This window comes from Limanda limanda, chromosome 3 (genome assembly GCF_963576545.1).
Source record: "Limanda limanda chromosome 3, fLimLim1.1, whole genome shotgun sequence".
NCBI lineage: Eukaryota > Metazoa > Chordata > Actinopteri > Pleuronectiformes > Pleuronectidae > Limanda > Limanda limanda.
In genome coordinates, this window is record NC_083638.1 from 18,854,701 (window position 1) to 18,879,273 (window position 24,573).

At 38.9% G+C, this 24,573-nt stretch overlaps 1 protein-coding gene across 1 annotated transcript; it reads right to left on the bottom strand.

Annotated features, from left to right (window-relative positions):
• tspan15 (tetraspanin 15) lies at positions 1-23,391 on the bottom strand. The gene is made up of 8 exons (XM_061068352.1): positions 23,267-23,391; positions 15,638-15,823; positions 14,839-14,913; positions 12,428-12,523; positions 6,639-6,755; positions 4,098-4,148; positions 3,293-3,409; positions 1-2,025 (listed from the first exon to the last, which is right to left on the bottom strand). Exons 1-8 carry the CDS (start codon positions 23,354-23,356, stop codon positions 1,873-1,875), a joined length of 885 nt encoding a protein of 294 aa, XP_060924335.1. The 5' UTR covers positions 23,357-23,391; the 3' UTR covers positions 1-1,872.
• Positions 23,392-24,573: the final 1,182 nt, after the last annotated feature.

Below are 24,573 nucleotides of genomic sequence, written 5' to 3' on the forward strand. Positions count from 1 at the left end.
AAGCATAAACACATTTTCATCTCACTACAGTGAAATCAGTACAGTGTGTTGAATCTTTTTCACTGTTTACTGAGTGAGAAGCAGGTAGTAAAAGTTAATTTAGTTAATAGTTGATTTCATTTCATGGAAATGTACTCTTTTTCTGCATCAAGTCGAGTATGAACTTTATTAACCAGTTAAATTAACCTGGATTATTAGATTTGGTCTTAAAATGCTGAATATGCCAATAAGAATAAAGTGATAATGCTCCTTCAACCCTAAGAAGCAAAGCGGGCTCCTATGTAAACCTCTGTAAGTCATATTAAAAAAAAAAAATAAGGCAATCATTTAAACTCGAAATGCTTGTAATTGTGTTTGAGCAGTGATGTCAGTGAAGTATTAGACATATCATTAAGAGGCGGTGGTGCAGTCTTGTGCAGCCACAACAGGAGGAAAGGCAGGGAGATGTGAAATTAAAATTCACTTCAAGATGGATGACCTCTTTGGTCTCAGTTTGCAACTTCACAACAGACTTCAAAAGCACATTCATTTCACATTATTCACATATGTCATGACAAATATGTGTCTGAAAATCTTAAAACCACTCTGGAGTTTACAGGAAGTTGTAACATGTTCTAAGGCATATATTTCCTATGGGTTCAAAGTAAACATGATACTGATTTGTCCTGAATTACTCAACTCATTCTGTTTTTGAGACCAATGTAAGAACTGCCTGGATTATTTTCAGTGCAACAGGTTTTCAAATGAAGTAACTTTTGCAGGAACAAGTAGTGATGAGGGGGTCTGGAAGTGTAGCACTCAGACAGCATATATACGGTGGTTTGAGTCCTCTGATTGGTCAGGTTTCAGGGAACAAAGCCAGTTTGAGCGTGTCGTACTGTGAGGTTCAAGTTGATCGCACGAGTCAAAAGGCTTTGTTTTTTAAAGCACGTACTGTCTTATTCCCAAAAATCCTCCCCTCACGTTGACACTCAAAGTGTGCACTCTATTAGTTTTGCAAATCAGCACATACAGCAAATGTAGCATCTGGGGAAACTTAACTAAACCCAGAGCTTCTGTGTTGTTATCGCAAAGGCACTACATTAGCATCCATCTCTTTAAAAGCAACTCACAATGGATTATGTTGAGCTCTTTCTCAACATTCAGAAGGGAACCATGGTTAAGACATCTTGAAGGTTCAGGGAGCACTTATGGTCATAGAGGAATATGCAGGCAGGGTGTGATGCAGAGTTCCATTTCAAACCTCAAATATACAACTTAGGAAAGGAGTCCTGCTTTCAAGTGACAGACAATGTGTATTTAGCACTACAGTGTTGCAGTGTAAACAGTGTATTAAAGGAGCAGAGTTTGTATAAAGCAGTCACAAATAGTTTAACTGGTGGTAGAAAACCATCAGTGAACACAGTTCGTGCTGTAGGTTGTGCTTGTGTAACTGAACAGATGAATTTCAGGATATACAATAAAAAGAGAAAAAGTGGTTATGTTGGTTTCTGTGTTTATCCCTGAGATTGTCTGTGGCACAGTGCAGAACATCACTTAATGAGCTCTTATTTCCCACTCAGGCATCAGTACACTGCATGTTAACAAAGTCATTTAAAACCATTCACTTTCTGGATATATACACAAAATTTACATTAAAACTGAAAAAAAAAAACACAACATGAATATTAAATTCCAAACAATGAGGATGCAAAACAATTCCTTCTTCCCAATAAAAAAAACATTCCACATGCTGACGTTCACTGGTATTGAGCCGGCAGTTCGGAGGCAGACTCCTGTAGTGGTTGCAACAGTCTCTGCATCGACTCCAGTGCTTTAACCAGCTGAGGGAGTGTTGACTGGAGTCCATTTGCTGCCCTCTGCTCAGCTCCATCAGTCGACCTCGGGCATACACTTAAACCATTTGGACACACGGCCCTGACTCTTGGCTGCTCTCCCCTGTAACCCGTCCACGTAGTGACCGTACTCACTGATGGCATCTTCAACACGCGTGATGTACAGCCAGCTGATTATCACACCAAAGAACTAGAGAAAGAGAGACAGAGAGATAAGCCAAGTGCCGGAAAGGAAGGAAGGAATGTCACAGATGGTGCTCGTCATTTGTTGATGTTTCCCTCACTTGATACCTACCCCCATGTCTTAGTCGTTTCCAAAAAGGATGCGAGGAAGAGATATGACATGCATGCACAGAGCTGGAGACATGCACATTAAAATCATCACCCAGATCTGGCTGATTTATACAGACAACAGAATCTTCCTATGACTATATTATAATCCATGACAGGGGTTAAAATGGGAAAAGGATCCACAATGAAAAGAATTTCTCTCATGAATGATGAACAGGAACTGCAGACATCTTTAACGATGGTGAACCAGATACATTTTTTGTGTGAGGAGACATGAAATAGGTCAATGAAGTTTTATCAGTTTGTGAATCAGTTTATTTCGCCTGCTTTATTTGAAACTTCACTGAAAAGACCAGCATGCAAAACGTTTTGTGAAAACTGCACTTCTTATTTTCTCACTGGGAACAGCGTCGAGTTGTCAGATGAACCCGAGGTAAAGCAATTTACATTTAATCATGGCTAAGAGTTGTTTTCATCAGACAGGCTGTTGAATATGGATAAGGTTTTTTGGGCTTCCAATATTTGAAAACATTCTGGAACTACAGATGCACCTGTTCTGTCACTGTGAGACCTTCAGCAAATATTTCGGTGAGACTTTGATACATATGAAGGTTTCCTTCTTAAATGTTTGCTATAATTATCCATTCAGCAGAAATCATCAGAGGAGAGTAGCCCTTACACCAGTACAATAATTCATGAGATGGACTTAATCCCAAATCACATATAGAACCCTTTCTACTCAGGGAGTAAACCTGCCTGTTTTTGTAACTAATGGTCTTGTATTTAACAATGCACTCAGGGATAAGGGGGTTTAAACTATGGTTTGTTTGTGTGTGTGTGTGTGTGTGTGTGTGTGTGTGTGTGTGTGTGTGTGTGTGTGTGTGTGTGTGTGTGTGTGTGTGTGTGTGTGTGTGTGTGTGTGTGTGTGTGTGTGTGTGTGTGTGTGTGTGTGTGTGTGTGTGTTTGACAGAAAACAATGACTCGTGCTCCCCAGGCATACCCATGAGCCAATGCGCTCCCGCTTTTGTGCTTGCATGCATGACACATGCACGGGGAAACCCAGATGAAAAATTAAAGCAATAGCCCTGTAGTCTCACATGGTTCCTCAGCACGTGTGTGTGTGTGTGTGTGTGTGTGTGTGTGTGTGTGTGTGTGTGTGAGAATACCTGCGGCAGTAGGATCCCTAACAGCAGTCCAGCCATGATCTTATAGTTGTCTAACAGCCAGATGAAGAAAGCATCAGTGCAGCCTCTGATGTGAATGATTTCAATCAAGTCCAAACGCTACGAGAAACACAACACTTCTTATCAGGTAGGTCCATTTTCACAGTTTTATAACATTTACACCTGAGAAACATAACAATAATATATTTAACCTGTGTGCTGAGTTATCACAAATATGATGGGTTATCTGTAAGGTTTGGTTTTCTATTTCAAATTCTATTTCACATTTTGTGTTTACTTGTATTTGAAAATGATGTGAGTAACATCTTGGATCTGTGAGGGTCAGACCTGCTTTCAGTGGGGGGGAGTTTTTACAAACAGAAAACCTTGAATTACATCCTGCTTCCAGTAATATTAAAAGCTTTATTTTTTTTTTTTTTTAAATCTGTGTCTAAATCAATAATGAAATGCTTTTATTTGTGAGTTGCTGAAAGGCTTTGCTGCAGAAATGGTGAGAACCACAAAGTGCACATGGCTGCCACAGACTCACTGTGTCATTGCAGGGAAAACATCCACCACCATCCCATAAATCTACATAAATTCACTGGCCGACGCTCTGACACTGCCAGCGAATATTGTTATGATCTGGCTTTTAAAGCAAGCACCATCATTTGTGTGACACTTTTTAACTTTGAAAACGTGTGAATATCCGTCCACACAATTATATGTAAACTAACATAACCTGTATGACAATAAACATGTCCAAACATCCAGCTGGTCTTAATTCAGGCCTTTCAATCAGTCTTACCTCTTGTTTGATCACATCGCAGCCACACATAGTGTTGGCCACTTCATTAGGCTGCAGGAGAGAGAGGCAGAGGGACAAAGACAAGAGTTAGAAATAAAAAGACAGTGAGAGACAGACAGTAAGAGCACTGAATAGTCTTGAGCATCAGGAGTCCACAGCAAACAGAGGAAAACATCATAAACTAAACAGCTGAAGATTTAAGCAACTATTGCAAGACTTTGATTCGTCACTGGAGCACATGCTGTTAGGTCAATGATAATGACCAATGCACTTACACATGGACCTCATACATGAACTAAATATGATTTAAATGAGAATTTAAGTGACCCTCTTACCAGAATGACTATGAAGCTCTATGTGAAAGACGTCACTTGTGTCTATTTTACATTTGTACCAATTGACTACAGTCTAGAGAGTGCACATGCATTTTACTGTTCACATAACATAATGACTGTGTGTAATTCCAGTATTTTCCTATGTTAATAGAATAAGTATTATAAATAAATCACAGTTGTCAATCAGCTGCAACAAGATGTGATCAGTTTGAGCTTCTGTCCCCACCATGTGTCGTCTCTGGCACACAGAGTTGTGTCATTTGCCCGATTTTCCCTCCATCACCACATGTCAAGAGCAAATATAACTTATGCGATCTGTGAGACACTTTTTCTCAATAGAGAGAAGAGTTTTTATTCCGGAGACATTTATGTAGAAAGGACAAACGCTGGTGGCGGTGGATCAACCCATTTTAATAGTAATGACGGATCAATGTGAATAAAAAAGTTAATAAAAAGAAACCCCTCTAAAAATTGATTAGTGCTTCACCACTGTAGAATATCTTGACTGTGATAAAAGCAGACCTGACTACAGTAAAAATACTAATGGCTGCCATTAGGTAGCCTAACATTATTTGAGCCCAAGCAGCAAGAACTGCTACTTCATTAGACACAATACGTTACTTAAGTAACGGAATGAAAAACAAATTACAACCACTGAAAGAAGAAAAACAATTATAGACATAACATGTAGGGTAATAGGAAATCAAATAACTTTATTAATTAACCTTTTCATTACAACTGACTTAATAATGTCTGATGTAATAGACCAAAAGACTCAATAATGCAGCATTGCGAGTCAGTTGAGATAAAAATCTAAATGCAGAGCTCTGGTAACAGAATAAATATTGAGGATACAGGATAAAGGTTTGGTGAGTTCAGCTATGAGGGATTGTTTATCAATTTAGTCTGAATAAAACCTTTTTGTTTGTTCTCTGTGAACTCTGGGAGAGTGTAGGTGTATAAATTACAGGGGAACATGTGATGTTTTGTGTGGGAGGAAATCGCCTGTCTTTGTGTGTGTGTGTGTGTGTTAAATGCCTCTATAATAATAAGAACATCCAAACTGAAAAGTGTGCAGGGCCACACAGTCCTGTGTTAAATATAGAGATCCTGACTTTATCCAAGCTGTTTAAGTAATGTCACGCAGATGCTGGACCTGTATACACAGTATAACCATCAGATGCTGTTTTCTATGGGATATGGATGGTAATGACAGCTACAGTTAATGCGGATTACAACAGTATTTTTAGTTAGTAAGTAAGGACCATACCTGCCAAAGGAAAAGTACAACATTCAATATGCATGAAAATTGCATTTAATCTTTTAAAACAGTACTGCAGTAATGCCGATTTGCACTTGTGAAACACAACACATGCAAACAAGGACACCAATATTCCAATATTATCCATATTAAGACAATAGTCTGAATAAATTAAAGTCTGAATAAGACACTGTTAAATAAAAAGCTTTTTCTGATTACCTTAACCTGAATAAGGTTATACTCTGAATAAGAAATAATCTTATTATGACTCGTAAAGTATTTTGACCTTATTCACATTACGAAGACATTTAAACATCTTCATCACATTATATAAATAACAGCAATTACCAACTGCTTGAGCAATCATGCTCTAGGTTTGAGCGTAAACAGGATGGAAAAATAATGAGAGGAAGCTTTTGCAAAATTCTGTATTTAAAATTCTGGCGGGAACGTTATATGATGAAGTGAACCTAATGTTGATGTGAGTCATAATCAGATGTACTGAATATGAATCTAATATTCTATTAGCAAGTCATGTCCAGATAGATAATTACAAAATTGTCAGAATAAGGTTAATAGCAATAATTCTTTGTGTTCTTTGTGTAAAAAAATATATAATCTGGACAGTAGTGTACATGTAAACATTTAAACACATCGAGCTCATGATGATGTTCAGGCCTTGTTTTCTAGATTTCAAGTGCTGTGTTGTGATGAAAACAATATAAGTACAATATAGTCTTACCACCTACTATGATATTTTACTAGCAGCAGTAGTAATAGAACTGGTTTATTAGTGATAGCTGAACCCAAGCTGAGATGGAACAGATAACACTGGGCTTCTATATTAGTAGTTTAGCAGTAATAGTTCCAGGAATGGTGTCAGATATTGTCAGCAGCAGTTAGTGTTGTGATAGTAGTAAGAGTTAAAGTAATCGTGGTACCTACCTTAGTAGTAATGCAGCATGTATACGGGACACCGCAGGCCATTGGACCAGGTGCAGAACAGTTGTGGTACATGTTGACCTCCCAGTCTTTGTACTCCTGAGCTCCGCAACACTTAAACTGCAAGAGATGAGACAAGTGCAGTGATGAGACGAGTGCAGTGATTGGAAGAAGGAAGGAAAAACAGAGATAAAGAACGAGATGGAGAAAAATGTATAAGTTAAGGAGGAGATAGAGTAGAGATGGGGTGGGCAGAATTGAGGGGAGGGATAAAAAGTAAACAACTTTTTATTGCTTATTATTTTTGCTGTGCTCAGGCAATGCCAGTAACATTTTGCAATGAAATTAACCATAATTAATGATGATTTGCATGCAATTACGAGTCTGTTTTTCAAAGTGTGCATTTGTCTCCCTGCTACTTTACCTCTATTCGTTGACAGGTGTGATGGTCAGGGTTAATAATTGCTCTGAATCATTAATTTAGACAATATCTCAACCGGTATATTGATCAACTTGATCTATATAACACATTTCATGACAGAGTTACAAAGAGATTAACAGGAACACAAATGTTAACTAGAAGGGCCCTCAGACAGCATCTACCTCCAACGTCCTATCTCACTGTGGTAAAGAAAAAAGGGAATCATTAATTCTGGATCTTGCTGTTTATCAAGATCCATTCCACAATGTAATGAGTTCTAGATCACACCTAGAGCCTCCACTGATTCTTGCCAACCTCCTGCTGTTTGTTTACGGGCACAAAATAACGTGAAACCAACCAATTACTTTTATTGTCCTCTCAAGTCATTACTGAACAAAACTTCAAGTAAAAAAAACCTTCTTATTTCAAAGGGCCAATAAACCAAGCTGGAGCAGCTATCAATAGAAAGATAATTATTTTTGCTATCGGTTGAGTTACAATGACTCAAACATGGTTTCAAACAACTTCATTATTTGGTATAATTGACTGTTTCTGTGTCACATCGTGCGGTTTATAAAACAGCTTTTTCAAGCATCCATGATAATTTCATTTTCATTGAATAAATAAAAACTGAGATAATTCATTCTGATGCAAAACACAAAGACATTTGTCATGGTGGATTGTTGAACTCCTCAGGGCAGTTAAGGCAAAGCTGTAACAAGGAACTCTAATAGGAAGCAGCTGTCACTGATGTTATTAGGGATGTAGAGGTGGGGAGATTTCTCAACCCTCAGATGCATCAAGCTGCAGACGTTTACAACTCTGAATCGATCCTGAAACAGGACAAAATCGATTCATGTTTTGCGCTCCTTTCATTTCTTGATTGCTGAATAATTATAACAAGGCTGGTTTAACTGAATGAATGTCAAATCAATGTGGAGAGCACTGACCACCGTTATAGACTGACTGGTGTTGTTTGATTTTTGAATTGAAAACCTTATTTTCTAAATTACAGCACAATTGTAAATAACAGTAACAGTCTAAAATATTTTTATCTGGAATCAGTCATTTCTATTTGATTTGTATTTTCACTGGAGAGAGAGCAGCTGCAGAGAGTAACAATTAGGAAACCCAAGAGTCGCTATCAGCTGTGCTCGGTGGTCATTTAGTATGACAGATACTTTCTTGGGAGGAGGGAAGTGAGTCCAAAAGGCAGTAAAAGAGAAAAGGAGGACAGACAGGACAAAGGGTCAGACTCCAGAGAGACAGTAAGAGAGGATGAGACAAGAGATAAAGAGGAAAGGTGAATAAATGAATAAGAACTAGTGGGCTCTTTGGCAGACAGTGCGATCATGATGTCAGGCTGCCAGGAAGTAAATATTTCCTCCCGATGCTGTGACAGCAGAGAACGCCAACTCTGGGCTCCACACAAAGGTTGCAGGGAGGCAAAGCAATTACAATGTGATTAATATCTGTAACTGTAAGCTATTAATCAACAAAACATTACAAGTTAAACAGGCAGAGTAACAAGTAGGTGCAGCTGTACAGTACAATACAATTCATCAGTCATGCAGTGAATAATCACTTTGGGAAGAGTCATGTCGGGGGCAGTTTTTAAGATCAACCTGAAGCTCCGATCTCTCAAAACACCGTCCGACACCAACGAGACTGCAGAAGAGGACTGAGGTACCTCTCACACTATAAACTCTCCCTGCATTCACTTTGCAGAGGGGATGACTGTTGACTAATATTAAAGCAAAATATAAAGTACGTCAAGAATTGTGACCAGTTACTCTTGTGTTTTCCTTTATTTTCATCTCTGTCTCAATAAAACACTATTTCGGTTTGACCCTAAAACAAAGGGTAATGCCTTATATCACAGCCCAGAGTAATTACTCCAGAGTTACAGTGCACCAATCAGTGCATGCATGTAGTATATCTGAGAGCTGAAGTTATGGATTTAGGGGGTAACAATTTTGGGATTCTAAAAATAATTATTTATACTTCAGTGATGTCTGAGGTGGTCTCAGGAGGTCAACTGGGTTGTCCACTAATCGGAATGTCAGTATTTCGATCACAAACTCCTTCAGATTGCATTTTGAAGTGGCCTTGAGCAAGATACTGATCCCCAGACTTTACCATCAGTATGTAAATAAATGTGTGATAGAGACTCACTCTACCAATGTGTGTATAAGTGTGTATGTATTTATATGTATAATGTGGATATTTGGGAGAAACTTTGAGAGAATTGATACTACAGTTATTATCCAACTACTAATGCTACTATGGTAACGCTGATATTTGATCCTGTTTTATATGGTTAAAAGAAGTGATTGATTTTGAAGCCTAAGTGATGACAAGCTGCAGCGGCTGACTGGTTTACTCCCTTGATAAACGGGCTGACAGCAAGACACAACTCAGTTCATCCAGTGCTTCCTGCCTTCATTATTATAATGCACTCACATGCATGACAAGGTTATAAAGGATAAAAAAAACATGTTTCTTTAAGATAATTTTATAAAACTCTGAGGCTCTTTCATTCCTGTTCTAACTCAAATAATTATTTTATCAATATACTGCCAACAACAGCATATGTAAACACGGCATAATAATTAATTAAAAATTATTATCCTGAATATTTTTTATAATTTTTCTTTAACATAATTGCGCACTGACTGAAGCTAAATAATGTTAATGATAAAGAGTTTTGTGATAGAGTAGTGATGCTGACCTGTTATGTTTCGTTACCTGATGAGGTTCCTGTTTTCAGTAAACAAGGTTTTACAGGCACAATGGTATTGACTCTGCAGCAACTGCTTCAGCATTCAAATCAGCCTGACATTATTGGATTTGCATGAAGCGTGACCTCCATATTGTAATGGTCTGTACAAGTTCAATATGTTAGTATTTTATTTTCATTGTGTTTAAAGTTAAAATGTCATTTAACAACCTCTACTGTTCCTAGAGTATTAAGAGTAAATAAGTAAATAATCAGCCTCTTGTTTACAGCTGAAGGTGTTGCAATCCCTCAAAGATTGAAAAGGACACAGTGGACAACAACAACAGCCAGGAGGTAATCAGTCAGTGAAACACTGGCTGACAGCTAGTGGCCATGAGATGATAAGGAGGAACTCTTATCTTGTTGTAGAGAAGCAGAGGATCTACAGTAACACAACCTGACCAAACAATCAATGGCTGCAAACGAGTATGGACTGTTCCTGCCAATGTTAAGCCAGCCTTCTATCTGATGGATGGATGCAGACTTAAAACTGATCAATCCTCAATCAATAGATAGATAATAGAGAGGTGGAGTTACCGACTGGTCAGTTTTGACAGGGCATCATTGACTGGATATTTTAAATAACTTCACTAAAACTACACTTTGATCAACTCTTCATTTCATTGTTTTTGTTAATTCATTCAGCATTCAGCTCTTATGTTTGCAGTGCTGTGAAACGTGTTGATGCAAACCACATAATCCCAGAAGCTGTGAGAACACTGATAGTTGTAACTCCTGATTAAAAACTATCTGGAATATTTAAGCTGTGTGGTGTTCATGAGGATGGGCGTCTTGATTTGCGAAGGTGTCCTCTGATAAAGCAAGCGAAAATGCAGCTTATTTCAAAAAGGCACAGCAGTAGTTAATATTATTATAGTGTTTTGAATAGGCAATGTAATTGTGATGGGGAGAAGCTCTTCGCTGTCTCTCTGTGTTGAAGACAATGGAATAGTTTGTGGTGTAATAAATGTCATATTTCCATTAGAATACTGAGGACTCATTAGTATTTTGAATAACCAGGCAATGTAATTGTGCTGGGGGAAGCGCTTCACTGTCTTGCAATTTTGAAGACAATAGAATCCTTTCTAGTGTAGTAAATGTCATATTTCCATTAGAATACTGAGGGGCAGTGGACGGAAAAGGTCAGATTGGAATTAATTTCCTACAGGATATGATGTGTCCTGTCACTGATCCATGTGTTCGTATTGTGGTAAGAGGATGGGAGTTTTCTCATTTCCTGTTGTTGCAACCTGATATGTCTTTATAGCTGGATCAAAAGCTTAAAGGTGGGTTCTGAAACTGGAAAGACTGAGTTTCTAGTGAAAACATCTACGAATTGGCGACATGTTTACAAACCTCACTACATCTGAATACAGATTAGAGTTTTTTTTTACACATTTGGCACGCACAACATTTACAGATTCCTGTACATATCTCAGCACAATCCTATTATCCACACAGAATGAGGTGATACAACACAAGTCTCCACTCACAGCTCTGCTACAAATGCTTATAAATATGAAGCCGAAACCATGAAATGTTGTTGAAGGGTGTGGTATGGGTCAAGGAAAAGCCAAATACATTTTGGTGCGGTTCCCAACAAAGCGACAGATCTAGGATTTTACTTACCACTTTCTTTAACATTGTGAGAAGTTGTGTTTTGGGATATTTTAACTAAATTCTCAATGAATAACACATAAATCTTGATTAATTGAAATTTTTTGTGGACTGATCTTTCTGTGAGTTCAATTTGGGGCAGATCGAAATACAGATGCAGATATAGCGGATTAAAATGTTTTTTATAAGGGTATTGTTGAGCGGGGGCAAAAAAAGGTGTTTTTTCATTCTACTTTCCATCTGAGCTCAGTCCCACAAACCAGAGAGAATAAAAAAAGAAATCTCTCATGCCAAATATCCACAGCTGATCTTATTCTGACAGAAAATTAGCAACTAGTATATCTTGATCATAGAAAGAAACAGACATGAATGATAGCCTCACCACACATTGGCACATCAGAGTAACATAACTACAAGCTGACACAGTTCCCCAGATGAGGAACTTTACCCGACTTTCAATTCCTAAACCTTAATATCTCACAACCAGCTAAGTAACTACTTATAGGGCTTCAATCATCCAAACTATCGATCAAGTCACAATCTGGTCACTCTGCGACAAGGAGGGACGCCTGCAGATTGAAGGAGCATTTGTTGTTTCTCTTCTATTAAAAAGATGACTTGCCGGCTGCTTCTTAATTTCACTGTGTGATCAGTCTGACACTGCATCACTGTGTACTTGATCAAAGTTGGCAGTTAAATCCTCAGCTGCTGTGTGTGTGGCAGGATGATGGACTCGGGGAGCAGGTGTACAGTTTTGGCTTGGCACATTTCGCTCAGTATTTGGACACGACTTGCTGCGATTATCAAAGTTCACTGGTGGTAGTTTTAACAGACCTTGAATCCGACGTGTGATGGTAACCATGGTTGCCGACTGTTCTCTATGTACATTATTTGAACGTGACCTTTAAATTGGATGTTTTGTTGACAGGAATGTTTGGGTGAAATGACAGAAAAGTAAGAGTGGTATAACCTTACCTTCTTCTGAACAAAGTCCATGATATTTTTGAAGTCCAGGTCATCATAGTAGTTGACTATGCCCTTCCGGATGTTCTTGTTCAGTAAGTCCACCGTCTACGTGAGTACAAATACATAATTCAGTTAGGGTGTGTTCAAGGGACAGAGGGGGGGGGGTCATGCTACCTTGTTGTTTATGTCAATGTCACAGCTGATGGACCATCAGTATGTCACACAGGCAGCTCAGCTCTGCAGAGGAAGTGCTGTGACTCGTCAAGGTGACTGATCCACTGAAGTGGAATATCAAAATGTGTTGAGCAACAGCAAACATCTGTCACTCACAATCTGGTGCCGAGGGGTCACGTTAGGTTAATGTGTCAATCTATCCACAGACTTGAAAAACATATTTTCCGCTTGGAACTCCACTTAAGTAAACTCATGGAAAGATTTTCCTTCAGGAAGATGTCAATTTATTCTAATCATTTTACTACACTGTACTGTTTGTAATTCGTTAGTTGTATAAAACTCTGCCATGGAGGTTATGCTTTCCCCCCTGTCCATTTGTATGTTGGTTTTGCAAAAACTGTTTTTCACAAAACTTGGTGGAAGGAGAGGAGGAGGGCCAAGGAAGAAGTCATTACATCTTAGGGTGGATGCAGGATTTAAAATTGTGAAATAGGGTATTTATAAACATTTAAACAGATTTTCAATGCATGGATTAATTGATGAAAAACAATCAGTCATATTTAGGGGACTGATATCTATGAGTGCGCTGATTCAAATAAAAACCCAGATCTGGCTCATTTAAATGTGGTTTCATGGGGGTCTAGCTGTTGTTTAGTAACAAATAGGGCGAGGAAACTACATCAATGAGTAGCTGAGTTAATCTGGATTTATTGGAATCAAAAGTTTATATGCATCTTCAAGAGAAGAGAACTATGTCCAAATGAAAATTACGGATTTGGTTCAGAATTTAAGGAGACTATTGGGCCTTGGCTGAGATACGTGCTCTACTGAGAGCTATTCTAGTTTCTAGTTTATTAGCCTCGGACGTGTTTTCTTATTCAGGTCTAGCAGTGCTCTGTCTTCACGTCTCCTTGATGAATTGAGACTGCTACCCTCATGAGATTAAAGCAAATGAGCTTTTCAATTGATTTATTTTCTTCCTCCTCTGAACATACCAGGCCCTCACAGTGAATCTATTGGGCGAGACATTGCCGTTTAAACCACATTAGAAAAAGCGACTTTATAGACATGGAGTTAATCTACTAGTTTCCCTTTGAGACAGATGACACTGAACCGTTATTAAAGAACTCATCACAATATCACTTGGTATTTTCATCTTAAACGTGGCAGTCTCTACTTATTTGGCCAACTGGAAATGAGATAATTGTAAAATAAAGAAAAGACATGCAAGCAGCTGGACATTTACATTAAAATGTATTGCAGGACACTTTAAAACTATAAACTATTTAGAAACTATAAAAGTTAATTCCATTAAGTTTAAGTTTGCAGGGAGGGGGATGTGTTCCACAACTGAAGACAGAGGCAGCCTAAAAGACTAAAGGAGAAATAAATGAAGTTTTTGAAAGAAGGATTAAAAGGAAGAAATGTGTGAGAGAGAGACAGAGGATTGAATACAAAGACAGGTCAAGCATACCAATATCACACAAACAATAATCCTATCTCATCTTGAGCAGGCTCATTCTGATTATGGAGTCCCTGTACATTTCTAGACCAGAAATATGTGCAAATAAGATTTCAGTTTGATGTCATAATCCCCATTTAATAAAGATTGTATACCACCTGCATGGTTTAGTTAATTATTTGTTTAAAATATGCAGCGACATTGATATGGCATTAATACTTTTTTATTTATTACAAAATTTAGCTAGACTATTTATATTACCTCGCCTGATGTATGCAGTGAACTGAGACCATAGGGGGAAAAAGTGTAACGTTATTTAGATTCATTTTTCTTTGGTTCGTATCATGTCCTTATAAACAGCAGCAGACCAGTGTCAGCTTACTGATATATAAAGCTCTGCATATTATCATGTTCCCTCATGACAGAGCGGCAGTAAAATAATCTGTCCTCTGTCCAGATCTTCATGGTGGAGGGGATGGTGTGTAGCCAAATACATTTTTCGAGCTGTAATCTCAACTTTCAATATTTTATATATAATCTTAATGCTTTGGTCTATTCTGTACAATACATAATAATTTCCTTGCATGTCTTAATATGTTTTTCACCTGTAACAGATTTATTGGGTTGTTTTTCTGTATCCAGTGGGAGGTAAATAGGATGTTGCAAGCTCCACAGATTTTAAAGCCTTTGAGGCAAATTTGTGATCGATCCCTCCACTATCTATGCTTTGCTGAGGATGGAAGTGTTTCTAACAGACTATTGATCAACACCAGGGACAGCTCACCTGGTTGCGGAAGACCAGCGCCAAGATCCCTCCGAGCAGCTCCAGGATCAGACAAACTGCCAGAGTGTACATGAACTGTGATCAAACGGATAACAGGGAAAAGTACAATTATATACTTAGACATGTTTACCTTTATACTAGTGAAATAAAATTCATAATGAACATACATAAACATAATACATAAATAAATTAACTAATTAAATAATTTTTAGTTTACAAATTATACATCAGGATCTTTCATCACTGTCTCACACTTTATCTGTTGCCAAAGACGCAGCCATCTGTGCACTGTTTGTTTGTGAGCTCTGAAAGACATCAGTACAAAAGGGGAAGTCTGTCTGCATCACTGCTAAAGAGATGCTTTATAAACGTGGGGAGGGCCAACAGTCTTAGTTTCACATTTTAGCTAATATGCATTAAAATGAACAGGCACAACACAAAGAACAGAGATGTTCTGATAACAACACACACAGCAGTGTGGCTTCATTCACTGTGTGTGCGTGTGTTTGTGTTTGTGTGCGTGTGTTTATCTTTGGATACTTTTTTTGCAGGTTTGATGTTTTAAACTGATGCAATGGTGAGATAAAAGTCAATATTAACCCATTAGTTTACAACTATACAGCTTTAAAAATAATACGGCAAAGTGGAAAAAACAATAGCTCTTATGTGTCACTATGAAAAATACAGAATTAAACATTTACATACAATAAAGTCTAAAGTCTTAAAGTCTTAAGTATTAAGTCTTTTACTAAGAATCTAGGGGCCACATAAATAACTTGTGTACAAGAGCACCACTCACCACTTTCAGTAGAGTGAGATTATCTCTCAGTGAAGCCAAGACTCCAATCAACGAGACTATAAACATGATAATTCCCAGGACGATCAGGATTACAGCTGGGGCCAAAAACATCCCCTCCAGTGTCTTAAAGCGTTGTCTCTCCACCTCAGCATAGATACCAATGGAAAGGAGAAATCCACCTGTTAACTGGAAACAAAGAAGAAGTAGATACCAAGGCTTAGTCATCAGATGTGATATAATGGGAAAATGGTAGAATTAGTAATTTGTTATTCTTTCAGCAACTTTAAATATGCATAATACACAGGGCCGGCCCTAGCACATTTTGCGCTCTAGGCAAGCTTCACTCCTGGCGCCCCCCCCCCCCCCAAAAAAAAAACAAAAAAATATTTTTTCAAAACGATTTTCCACAAAAACGAAAAAAATTATGTATTTCTTCATCGAAGTTGCTTGGACACACACACTCTAACCATAAGCCTCAATGTGCTAGCATGTTCTGACAACACCGTTTTCGAGTTTTGGCTCATTTTACCCTAATGTTAATACCACAGCAACAAAGTATACAGGATGAATGGAGCAGCAATAACGACATGGAGCCTTCAGTTTCTCATCCAGACTGCAACTTATTCAAATTAAACACAATTTCAAGTACAAGCATTTCTCTGAGTGTAACTGCATTTTAAAGTGCATAAAACATACATTCAATTATTATGGTGTCTCTTTACTTCAAACATTATCACTCATAAAGAAATATAAACATTTACAATATAGACCTATTGAACATTGGCTTATAACTGGTCTTATAAGGCACAATAACAATACATGACTTAATTACAGAGTCTGTTTGTGTCGGAGCTGAACTACACCCTGTCTAAAGTAAACAATATACTATCTCGACCCGCCTGCAAGACGAGCGCAGGTAAAATAAACACCTATACAGGCGAATGTAGCCCCGCCCACCTATTGGCGCGAGTGTCCCACTGCACAGCGGAGTTTCTAAGTTTTTACCAGTCTAAGTAGACAATCAAAACGATATCAATATGTCTCAATGACACTCGTGGTGCTCAAGCGAAGCTTTAGGAGCTAAAGTAGGTGACTCCACCCACTACTAACCCGTAGAACACAGGAGGAATGCAGCAGCAATTAAGAAACGGAGCATCCAGTTCCTCATCCAGACTGCATCTGGCCTGTGGGAGGACGTTACCCCCAGAGAGACAGTACGGGGTGCAACTGCTCCCATGCCAAACGTTCCACCTGAGTGCTGCGGTCGTTTACTGATTTCTCTAATGAAACATAAACCACGTGACTATCACGTATATAAGTAGGAATAATCTTTAATTACTGTTAAAGTAATTAAATACAATATTTTGGGGCATACCACATATAGAAGGGGGCGCAAAAATTATTTTTTTTATATATAGATTTTTTTTTATTTTTTTTTTGCTGGGCGCAGTTTTTGGCGCCCCCCTCTGAGTGGCGCCCTAGGCAACCGCCTATGTCGCCTGTAGGAAAGACCGGCCCTGATAATACACACAAAGAAGCATCAAGCTTTGTCTCCAGGTTGATACATGTACACACACACACACACACACACACTTGCACACACAGGGTTTGGTCAAATATTAAATTAGCTAATTAAATCAAAAAATTTCTATTAACATCAACTATTAACATCAACTTTGAAAAAACAGTGACTTCTGTAATTACGCTGCATTAGTTAATAGTGGAAGATATAACACATGTTTATATATCGTAGTCTTATAAGTTCATATATTCATTAATGGTTAATGTAAAGAATCACATGGCATTACTCATTAGTTGCGATGGTTTTATAATCAAATAAAGCTGCAGGAAACCAGAGAACTTCAATGAGGCCACCAGCTCATTTTGTAGGCCCATACTATTTGATTTAACTGTTACCAGGATAATTATAGACTTGGCCACTATGTTCACCGGGGAGTAAAGTTATGCATTAAAAAAATTGTGACTTGCCAACAGAAAGGGGAAAAAAAAAGGTTATGTTCAATTGATCATGTTGCCAGCAGGCCAAGCTGAACCGCCAGGAAATGGACGATCTGCTTCCGAGTGCCATGAGATGGATATTTGGGGCTTGGATCAGCTCACATGAAATTTGTTACGTACATTTATTATTAATAAAATGGAAAACCACCTGAGTTATTGAAACCTTTGTGCTTTCTACCAATTAGCAAAATGCTATCATGCTAATTATGCTAAACCAACATGTCGAACATGGTTGTTCCTACTTTACCTCAGCATGTTAGCATTGTCACTGTGAACATATTGACATGCTTGCTTTAGCATTTAGCTTGAAGCACTGCTAGGCCTAAGTGTGGCAGCAGAGTGTTGTGTTACAATGGTTGTAGGCTAACCTTGTTTAATCTTCCATGGATCAACTCTATCTATGAAAAGCTGAAACTGAAAACTGACCTCTCTGAGCATTGGCCTGTCTGTAGGAATCTCTACAGCCTCGATAGTAGGAAACTTCTGCTGTGAGCCCACACAAAGTAATTAGTCTAATTATAATCTGCTTTTCATCTGACTGGAGGAGAGGACAGATAATGTAGCATTATTGTTTATAAATGACAGCTTTCTTTAATTAGGTTCTCAGTGACACTTTGTTGGACGCACACACACACAAACACACACACACACACAGCCTTACCCCATCTGACTCATAGTCAATTACTCCAACTTACTTCAATAATCAATTGAAGCCTGACTTTAGTATTGTGAACTATCAGTGGTGTGACGCAGATAATTTGTCTAGACTGTACACACACACACACACACACACACACACACACACACACACACACACACACACACACACACACACACACACACACACACACACACACACACACACACACACACACACACACACACACACACACACACACACACACACACACACACGTCCCTTTATGATTCTTTCAGTTGCTCAGTTTGTCTTCTCTTCATCCATTTATCATGATGAATGTAGGCAGGATGTGAACAGGCAACTGAAGTTGTGACTGATCAAATCCCAATGAACCAGAGTTCGATCAATTATTTTGTGTTAGGCGGGTATGTTTTCTGCCTCACATGTAGCTTCACATTAACCTGTTGGCTACTAATGTCAATACAAACACAAAGCAATGGTTCACCAACATTAGAGCTTATGCTTCTTGCACAAGGAACCAGAGGAAGACCAACTTTATATATATTTTTTTGCTACCAAAAAATTTAATTGAGAGGGTCTAGACGTCATTTACATCAATGCCACGCTCCATTTATTCATCTTCGCACCTCAAACTCTGTGTTTTTTTTTTTTTTTTTACTCCACACCTTGTCTTAAACCTTCCTTGAAGCTCTAATGACTTTCTGTCTCTCACACAGCGCAGTGGTACACATAACATTGCGGCGTGTTGCTATTGAAAACACCTCGTTCCTCGACACATTTGCTGCTAATTGCTAATGGTGCAGTCAGCCTCCACATAATCTTTCTTCAGGAAGGGAGGAGAGGAAGTGGCGAAGGAAGAAAGACAAATCTGAGTTCTAAAGGTCAGAGCAGTGTTTACACTCCACCACGATGTCCTTCCCTTACATGTCCCTGCTTGCTGTCTGTTATGGTATCTTGCTACTGGCTTTTTGCCAGCCAACCCCCAAACCTCACTTCCTTTCAGCCAAGAGCATTTTAAACAGAGCAAGTCTAAATTAAATTATGTCAACACTGATGAGTGATTATCTTTACAAAGAGTCTGGTGAAATCATTCAGGTTCAAGTCAACCAATCTTAACTGAAATGGCTGAGATAATACAATAACACAGGCAGTGCTGTGTTTATCCATATGCACTTAGCTGCAGATGACTTGGTGACAATATCAGGGCATTAGCCAACACCTCAATAAAGCAACTTTACAGAGCTGTTAATATGCCTGACCAACTGCTATGAGGGTACGCAGAGCTGAAACTAAAATGTAGCTTTGAAACCAGAATACAAACTGTACACAGTTAACTATAGCCTCACAGCGCTGCTAACATGACCGAGACTTTTAGTCTAGTTCTTAGACTGTATATAAAGATGGACATTGCTTCTCCACTTCCTCCCACTTTCCAAAAAATTAAAAATAAACTAAAGTAAAGTAAAAATATACTGAATGCACTGTTTGCATTATATCTCTACACAGAGTTATGGAATAGAAATGTGTAGGTTCCCAATGACTGTAACACAAGATCTGTGAAGTTCACATCGCTCCAATACTTTGTTTTAGTTTTGGTTTTAGTCTTAGTCAACTGTAACACATTGGATCCCACACAACAAAACTAGATTAGATTAAGCTATTGTCTTTCTATGACTTCTATGACAAGGAAATAAGTCACATTCTCCTACATTCTTTGTCCAGCATATGCAATGTTGCTCAACTGTTTGCAACTGATCTCTGGCCCAAGGACATCCTGTCCTATGGGACTGAATCAGTGTGACAAACAGGTCATTAAAAAAAAAAAGGATTCTTAAATTGGGTCCCAATAATATTTTTGTGTGTGTGCATGTGTGTGTGCACATTTGCAGATGTCTACATGTGACAATAGGAGGATGTGACAATATGACGTAAACTGCCCTTTGTTCTTAACAGTATGGTGCTGAGATAAACACGTACTTCAGAGACAGTGAGAGATTGTGTCTTTAACGTGTGACTGAATCAATAAAAAAGCAAATATCACATTTTAATCTGTCTCACCCCCCACCACACCCTTTCATTCTCAATAATAAAACCAATACTGACTTCTCTCTCTCTCTCTCTCTCTGTCTGTGTATAAGTGATTTTCTTTAGCGCACTGACTGTTGTCTCAATCAGATATACCATCTGCCATGTGGTCTATATGTGAAGGAGCTGCTGCTGGGTTTGGCTTTGCTGGACAAAATCTTGAATTAGACAGAATGTTAGCCCTTAATGCATCTCGTTTCAGTTGTATCTAAATCATTATGCTGGTGTCATTTCCTGGAGTCACATTTTATTCTTGCAATTTAAACAAACTCATGTATGCAAATTATTATAATTAAAGAATTCAATTTTGTTTAGATATATATAACATGGAACTAGATTGTTTGGATGTACAATATGTCTACTCACTTATGCTACTATTAATGGCTATATACAGCTATAACTAACTAATAACTACAACTGCTGACCCCTACATCTCTTAGGGGTCATTCATTTTCTTATTTCTACTTATGCTGGACACTGGCGCAAATATTGTTATTTGCACTTCTGTCCATCCTTTTAGGAGGGTCTGGACTGGGAAAATATTAATAATGGGTGAGTTGGTTTGGAATAAACCTATGTATGTTTTTTTAATTAATTTAATAATTCATCCCAAGTAGAAAGGATGAGTAGCGCTCTTCATGCAACACTCCATTTCACCTCTTAACTCCCTCAGAAATCAAATACAGCCTGTGAAGGTGTCTCTATTTCTCCTACTTCCTCCTTGAAGAAGTCTGAATCTACATCTTAACTTCAGCTTCTAGGGCCTTTGATGGCACTTGGTCGCTGGACATCGGCCCATTGTCCCTGTGAGTAATCCCGAACTTTGGGGGCGGCACAAAGTCATCAGCTAACCACCATCTCAAACGAGTATTGATCAACTATAACTTAATATTCTGGAAAGCCTTGTTGTGTACATTGCCATTTACATCTCTAAAAGCAGTGGGTGAAATAGGGTTTTAAAATTGCTCACTGAATTAATAGAAACACTTTTGAGAAGATGGTATTAATTAAAGCTTGAGTGCAAAAATGACCTCCCCTCCCCTTTACTGTAGTCAGAAAAGCAGTGGCACTTGAATCGTGCATTAACAGAAATGAGTCATGAAGACGATGGCTTACACAATTCTACAGCAGGTCTATTAAAAGATGCAAGTATTCAATATTACCCTTCCCTTTTCTATTTATTTCCTCTTTTTCCCCTAGTACCCAAAGTATTGAATGTATTAATGTATTTGTTTTACGTTTGCTGTTCATAGATGCCCCAGAATTGTATCTCAATTGACAAATACACTTTAAGCAAGAATGAGAATTTTACTGCACTTATTTTTGCGTTGACTTCCTTGTTTAAGTTGCATTCAACGCAACACTACTTCAAGTCCAATCCATTAATGTTGTGTGTGGAGATGTCCCAATACTGTAGAAAATGTCGGTTTGGGCATCGGCAAGTGAATCCACGGCAATTCTGTCGCAACGAGTTTGAAGTAAATCAGTTTCACTCAGATAAAAATGCAATTTTCTTATTCCTCAAATATGACCATCTTCCCCTTTTTTGCTCCAAATAGGCAGTTGCTGTACTGTTTTTAGAGCAGACAGTTTTTGGCAGTACTTCTCACAGGAAGGTGCTGCAAGTAAAACAGCGACATGTATGCAAGACTTGTCATGCTATCTGAATAAAGTAATTGCTGTGTATTCCTTAATGTATTAATTTGTGCTCTTTTTGAAACTGACAGTAAAACTAGATAATAAAAGAAGATGTATTCTCTGTGTATTTGTTTTTCAAGGGGTTAAACCTGAGCCAGGCCATTCAACAATATCAGCAATCTTTACTTGCATACAGGATAAATGTCATACAACACTTATAGTACAGTTTGGTTGTTATTGTTTTGTTAATGCACTGGTCAGTACTCAGAATTGGCCGATAAACAAAGTCCAGGTTTTTTTATTGGTATCAAGATGGGAAAAATGGCATAGGAGCCTCTCTGGTTGTGTGTCTCCTTGTGCATAAAAAAGGTATTTCATTTCAAATATTTTAGAAATATAAAAGGCCTATAATTAATGTTAGGCTGTATATGAAGACAGAGTTGTGTTATCGGGCTTAAGGGCTGAAACCGTATAGGCTTAAGTGTCATTTACAGCCCAAGACTCGAGATATTGCGGTTTCTATTCTGTTTTTCCTCGTTTACTGACTCAAGTTTGCTGACTTATCATGTGGTGGGTGGCCCACACATGACTCATGTTGTGATACAGTCACACACACGGATTTTAAATATACGGTTTTGACGACTTTTTTGAACACATTTTCAAATCTGTTTAAACACACACACAGAGACAGACACACACACAGATAATCTAAATACTGATTTGCAGATCCATGTCTCAAAAATCTCATTACGCATTTGTTGATTCTTCTACACATTCACAAATCTGATAATACGCCGACATTTGTCAATAGTTTTGCTACAATAACGGCCCCATTCCCAGAAATTCTCAGTCTGAATATACTGTTCCTCTGTCTCCTCCTCCTTATCTGCTCTCTCTCTCTCTGTGTGTGTGCTTACACTGACGGTGTGTAATACAGGTAGGATCGAGGTGAAGGTGTACGAGGAGGGTGTGGTCAGCCTGCAGCAGACACACACACGGTTAGTTATATGGTGTCGTTCCACTCCTGCAGAATAACACCTGTCGCTCCACAACCAGACACTAAACTGTGAGACAACGAGAGTCGCTTTTATGGAGCGGAAACACACACACACACACACACATACATACATACATACATACATACACACACATACATACACACTCCCTGTCTGTCTGTCCCAGAGCTGTGTCCAGGCGCAGTGTAAACTAACACGGAGGATACTTACCCACCAGACGATGGAATACGCAAACAGGATGAACTTGAGGACGATGTAGGAGAACCTGTGGCAGTATCGTATCTCCTGGTTGTTGGACATGTTGTCGGACGGAGCTCGGTGGACCCGGCGGCTTCCTGCGCTGCTGCTGCTGCTGACTGAGCACTTCCGCGTTGTCTCCCCGGTGTCCACACCTGGGAGCGCACGACGGCCGGATGGAGGGATGATGGGGGGTGTGTGGCCTGATGGAAACTGTGTGGGGGGGGGGGGACAGCATGGAGTTAAAGGCCCCAGCAGCGACCGTGCGAAGGCCTTATTGAAATTACTAGGGCGCAAAATCCCCACGCTTCATCCGAGTCCAGACTTGAACAGATCTATTAGTCGGTACGTAATAACGTGATAGCGCCACCTACTGTCAACAGGACGTAAGCCTCGTTTTGCAACTTTAATTCGATCGTCTGGATGGCGTGGAGCGGAATGCGTGATTAGTGGGCGTGGTTCGGCGTTGCGTGACGGACGGACCCAGTTTATCTTTCCCGCGGTGCAAATAAAACACGCCAAATTCTCATCTATTCTCACCTGTTCAGATCACAGTCTGACCTGAACAGATCTATAGTCGTTAAGTTGTATGACTTATCATATCAGCTATTCGATCCATACCGAGAAGATTGAGAAACATTCTGCCTCAGGAATTTTCCATATCCCCAAAAATCTTTCTTTTAGCAGCCATGAAGGCTAGGCCTAATATTACCTGATGCCCAATATCCTTACAGGCAAACCAGAGGACATGGGGAGAGATTTATATTTATTATCACGAGATTGAATGAAACACTAATGCCCAAAAGGACTTGACTGCAGGGTAGTAACTTAACATATGAATCAAGGTTCCCACTTTCTTCTGACAGCAGGAAATCTTAGGAGCTTGGGACTATTTTTTTGAACTCCGGAGAATGAGATATAAGCTATGTGGAGGGTTTTTTATTGTATATCTCTGGCTCTAATGGACTTAGAAATGGCCACAAGGTCCCTTCATATTTCTGTAGACGTAAGTGAAACCCCTTAATGATGTTCCCATTGGGACTGAGTCTGGGAGATGGCCTCAGCCTCTTATGTGTTAAGGTGAATACAATGAACTCTGCAGATTCTCCCTATTTTCTCTGGAGGAGATGTTTGAACGCGAATGTCCAAGTGAGAGCGTCCAGACTTTCTGTGGACTTTCTCCACATGGCCACCTAATATAATGTCTATAGAAAGCTGGTCCATCCCTCACCTCACACTCCGGAGACTTCTGTGTTGTTGATATGGCAAGACCCAATGTA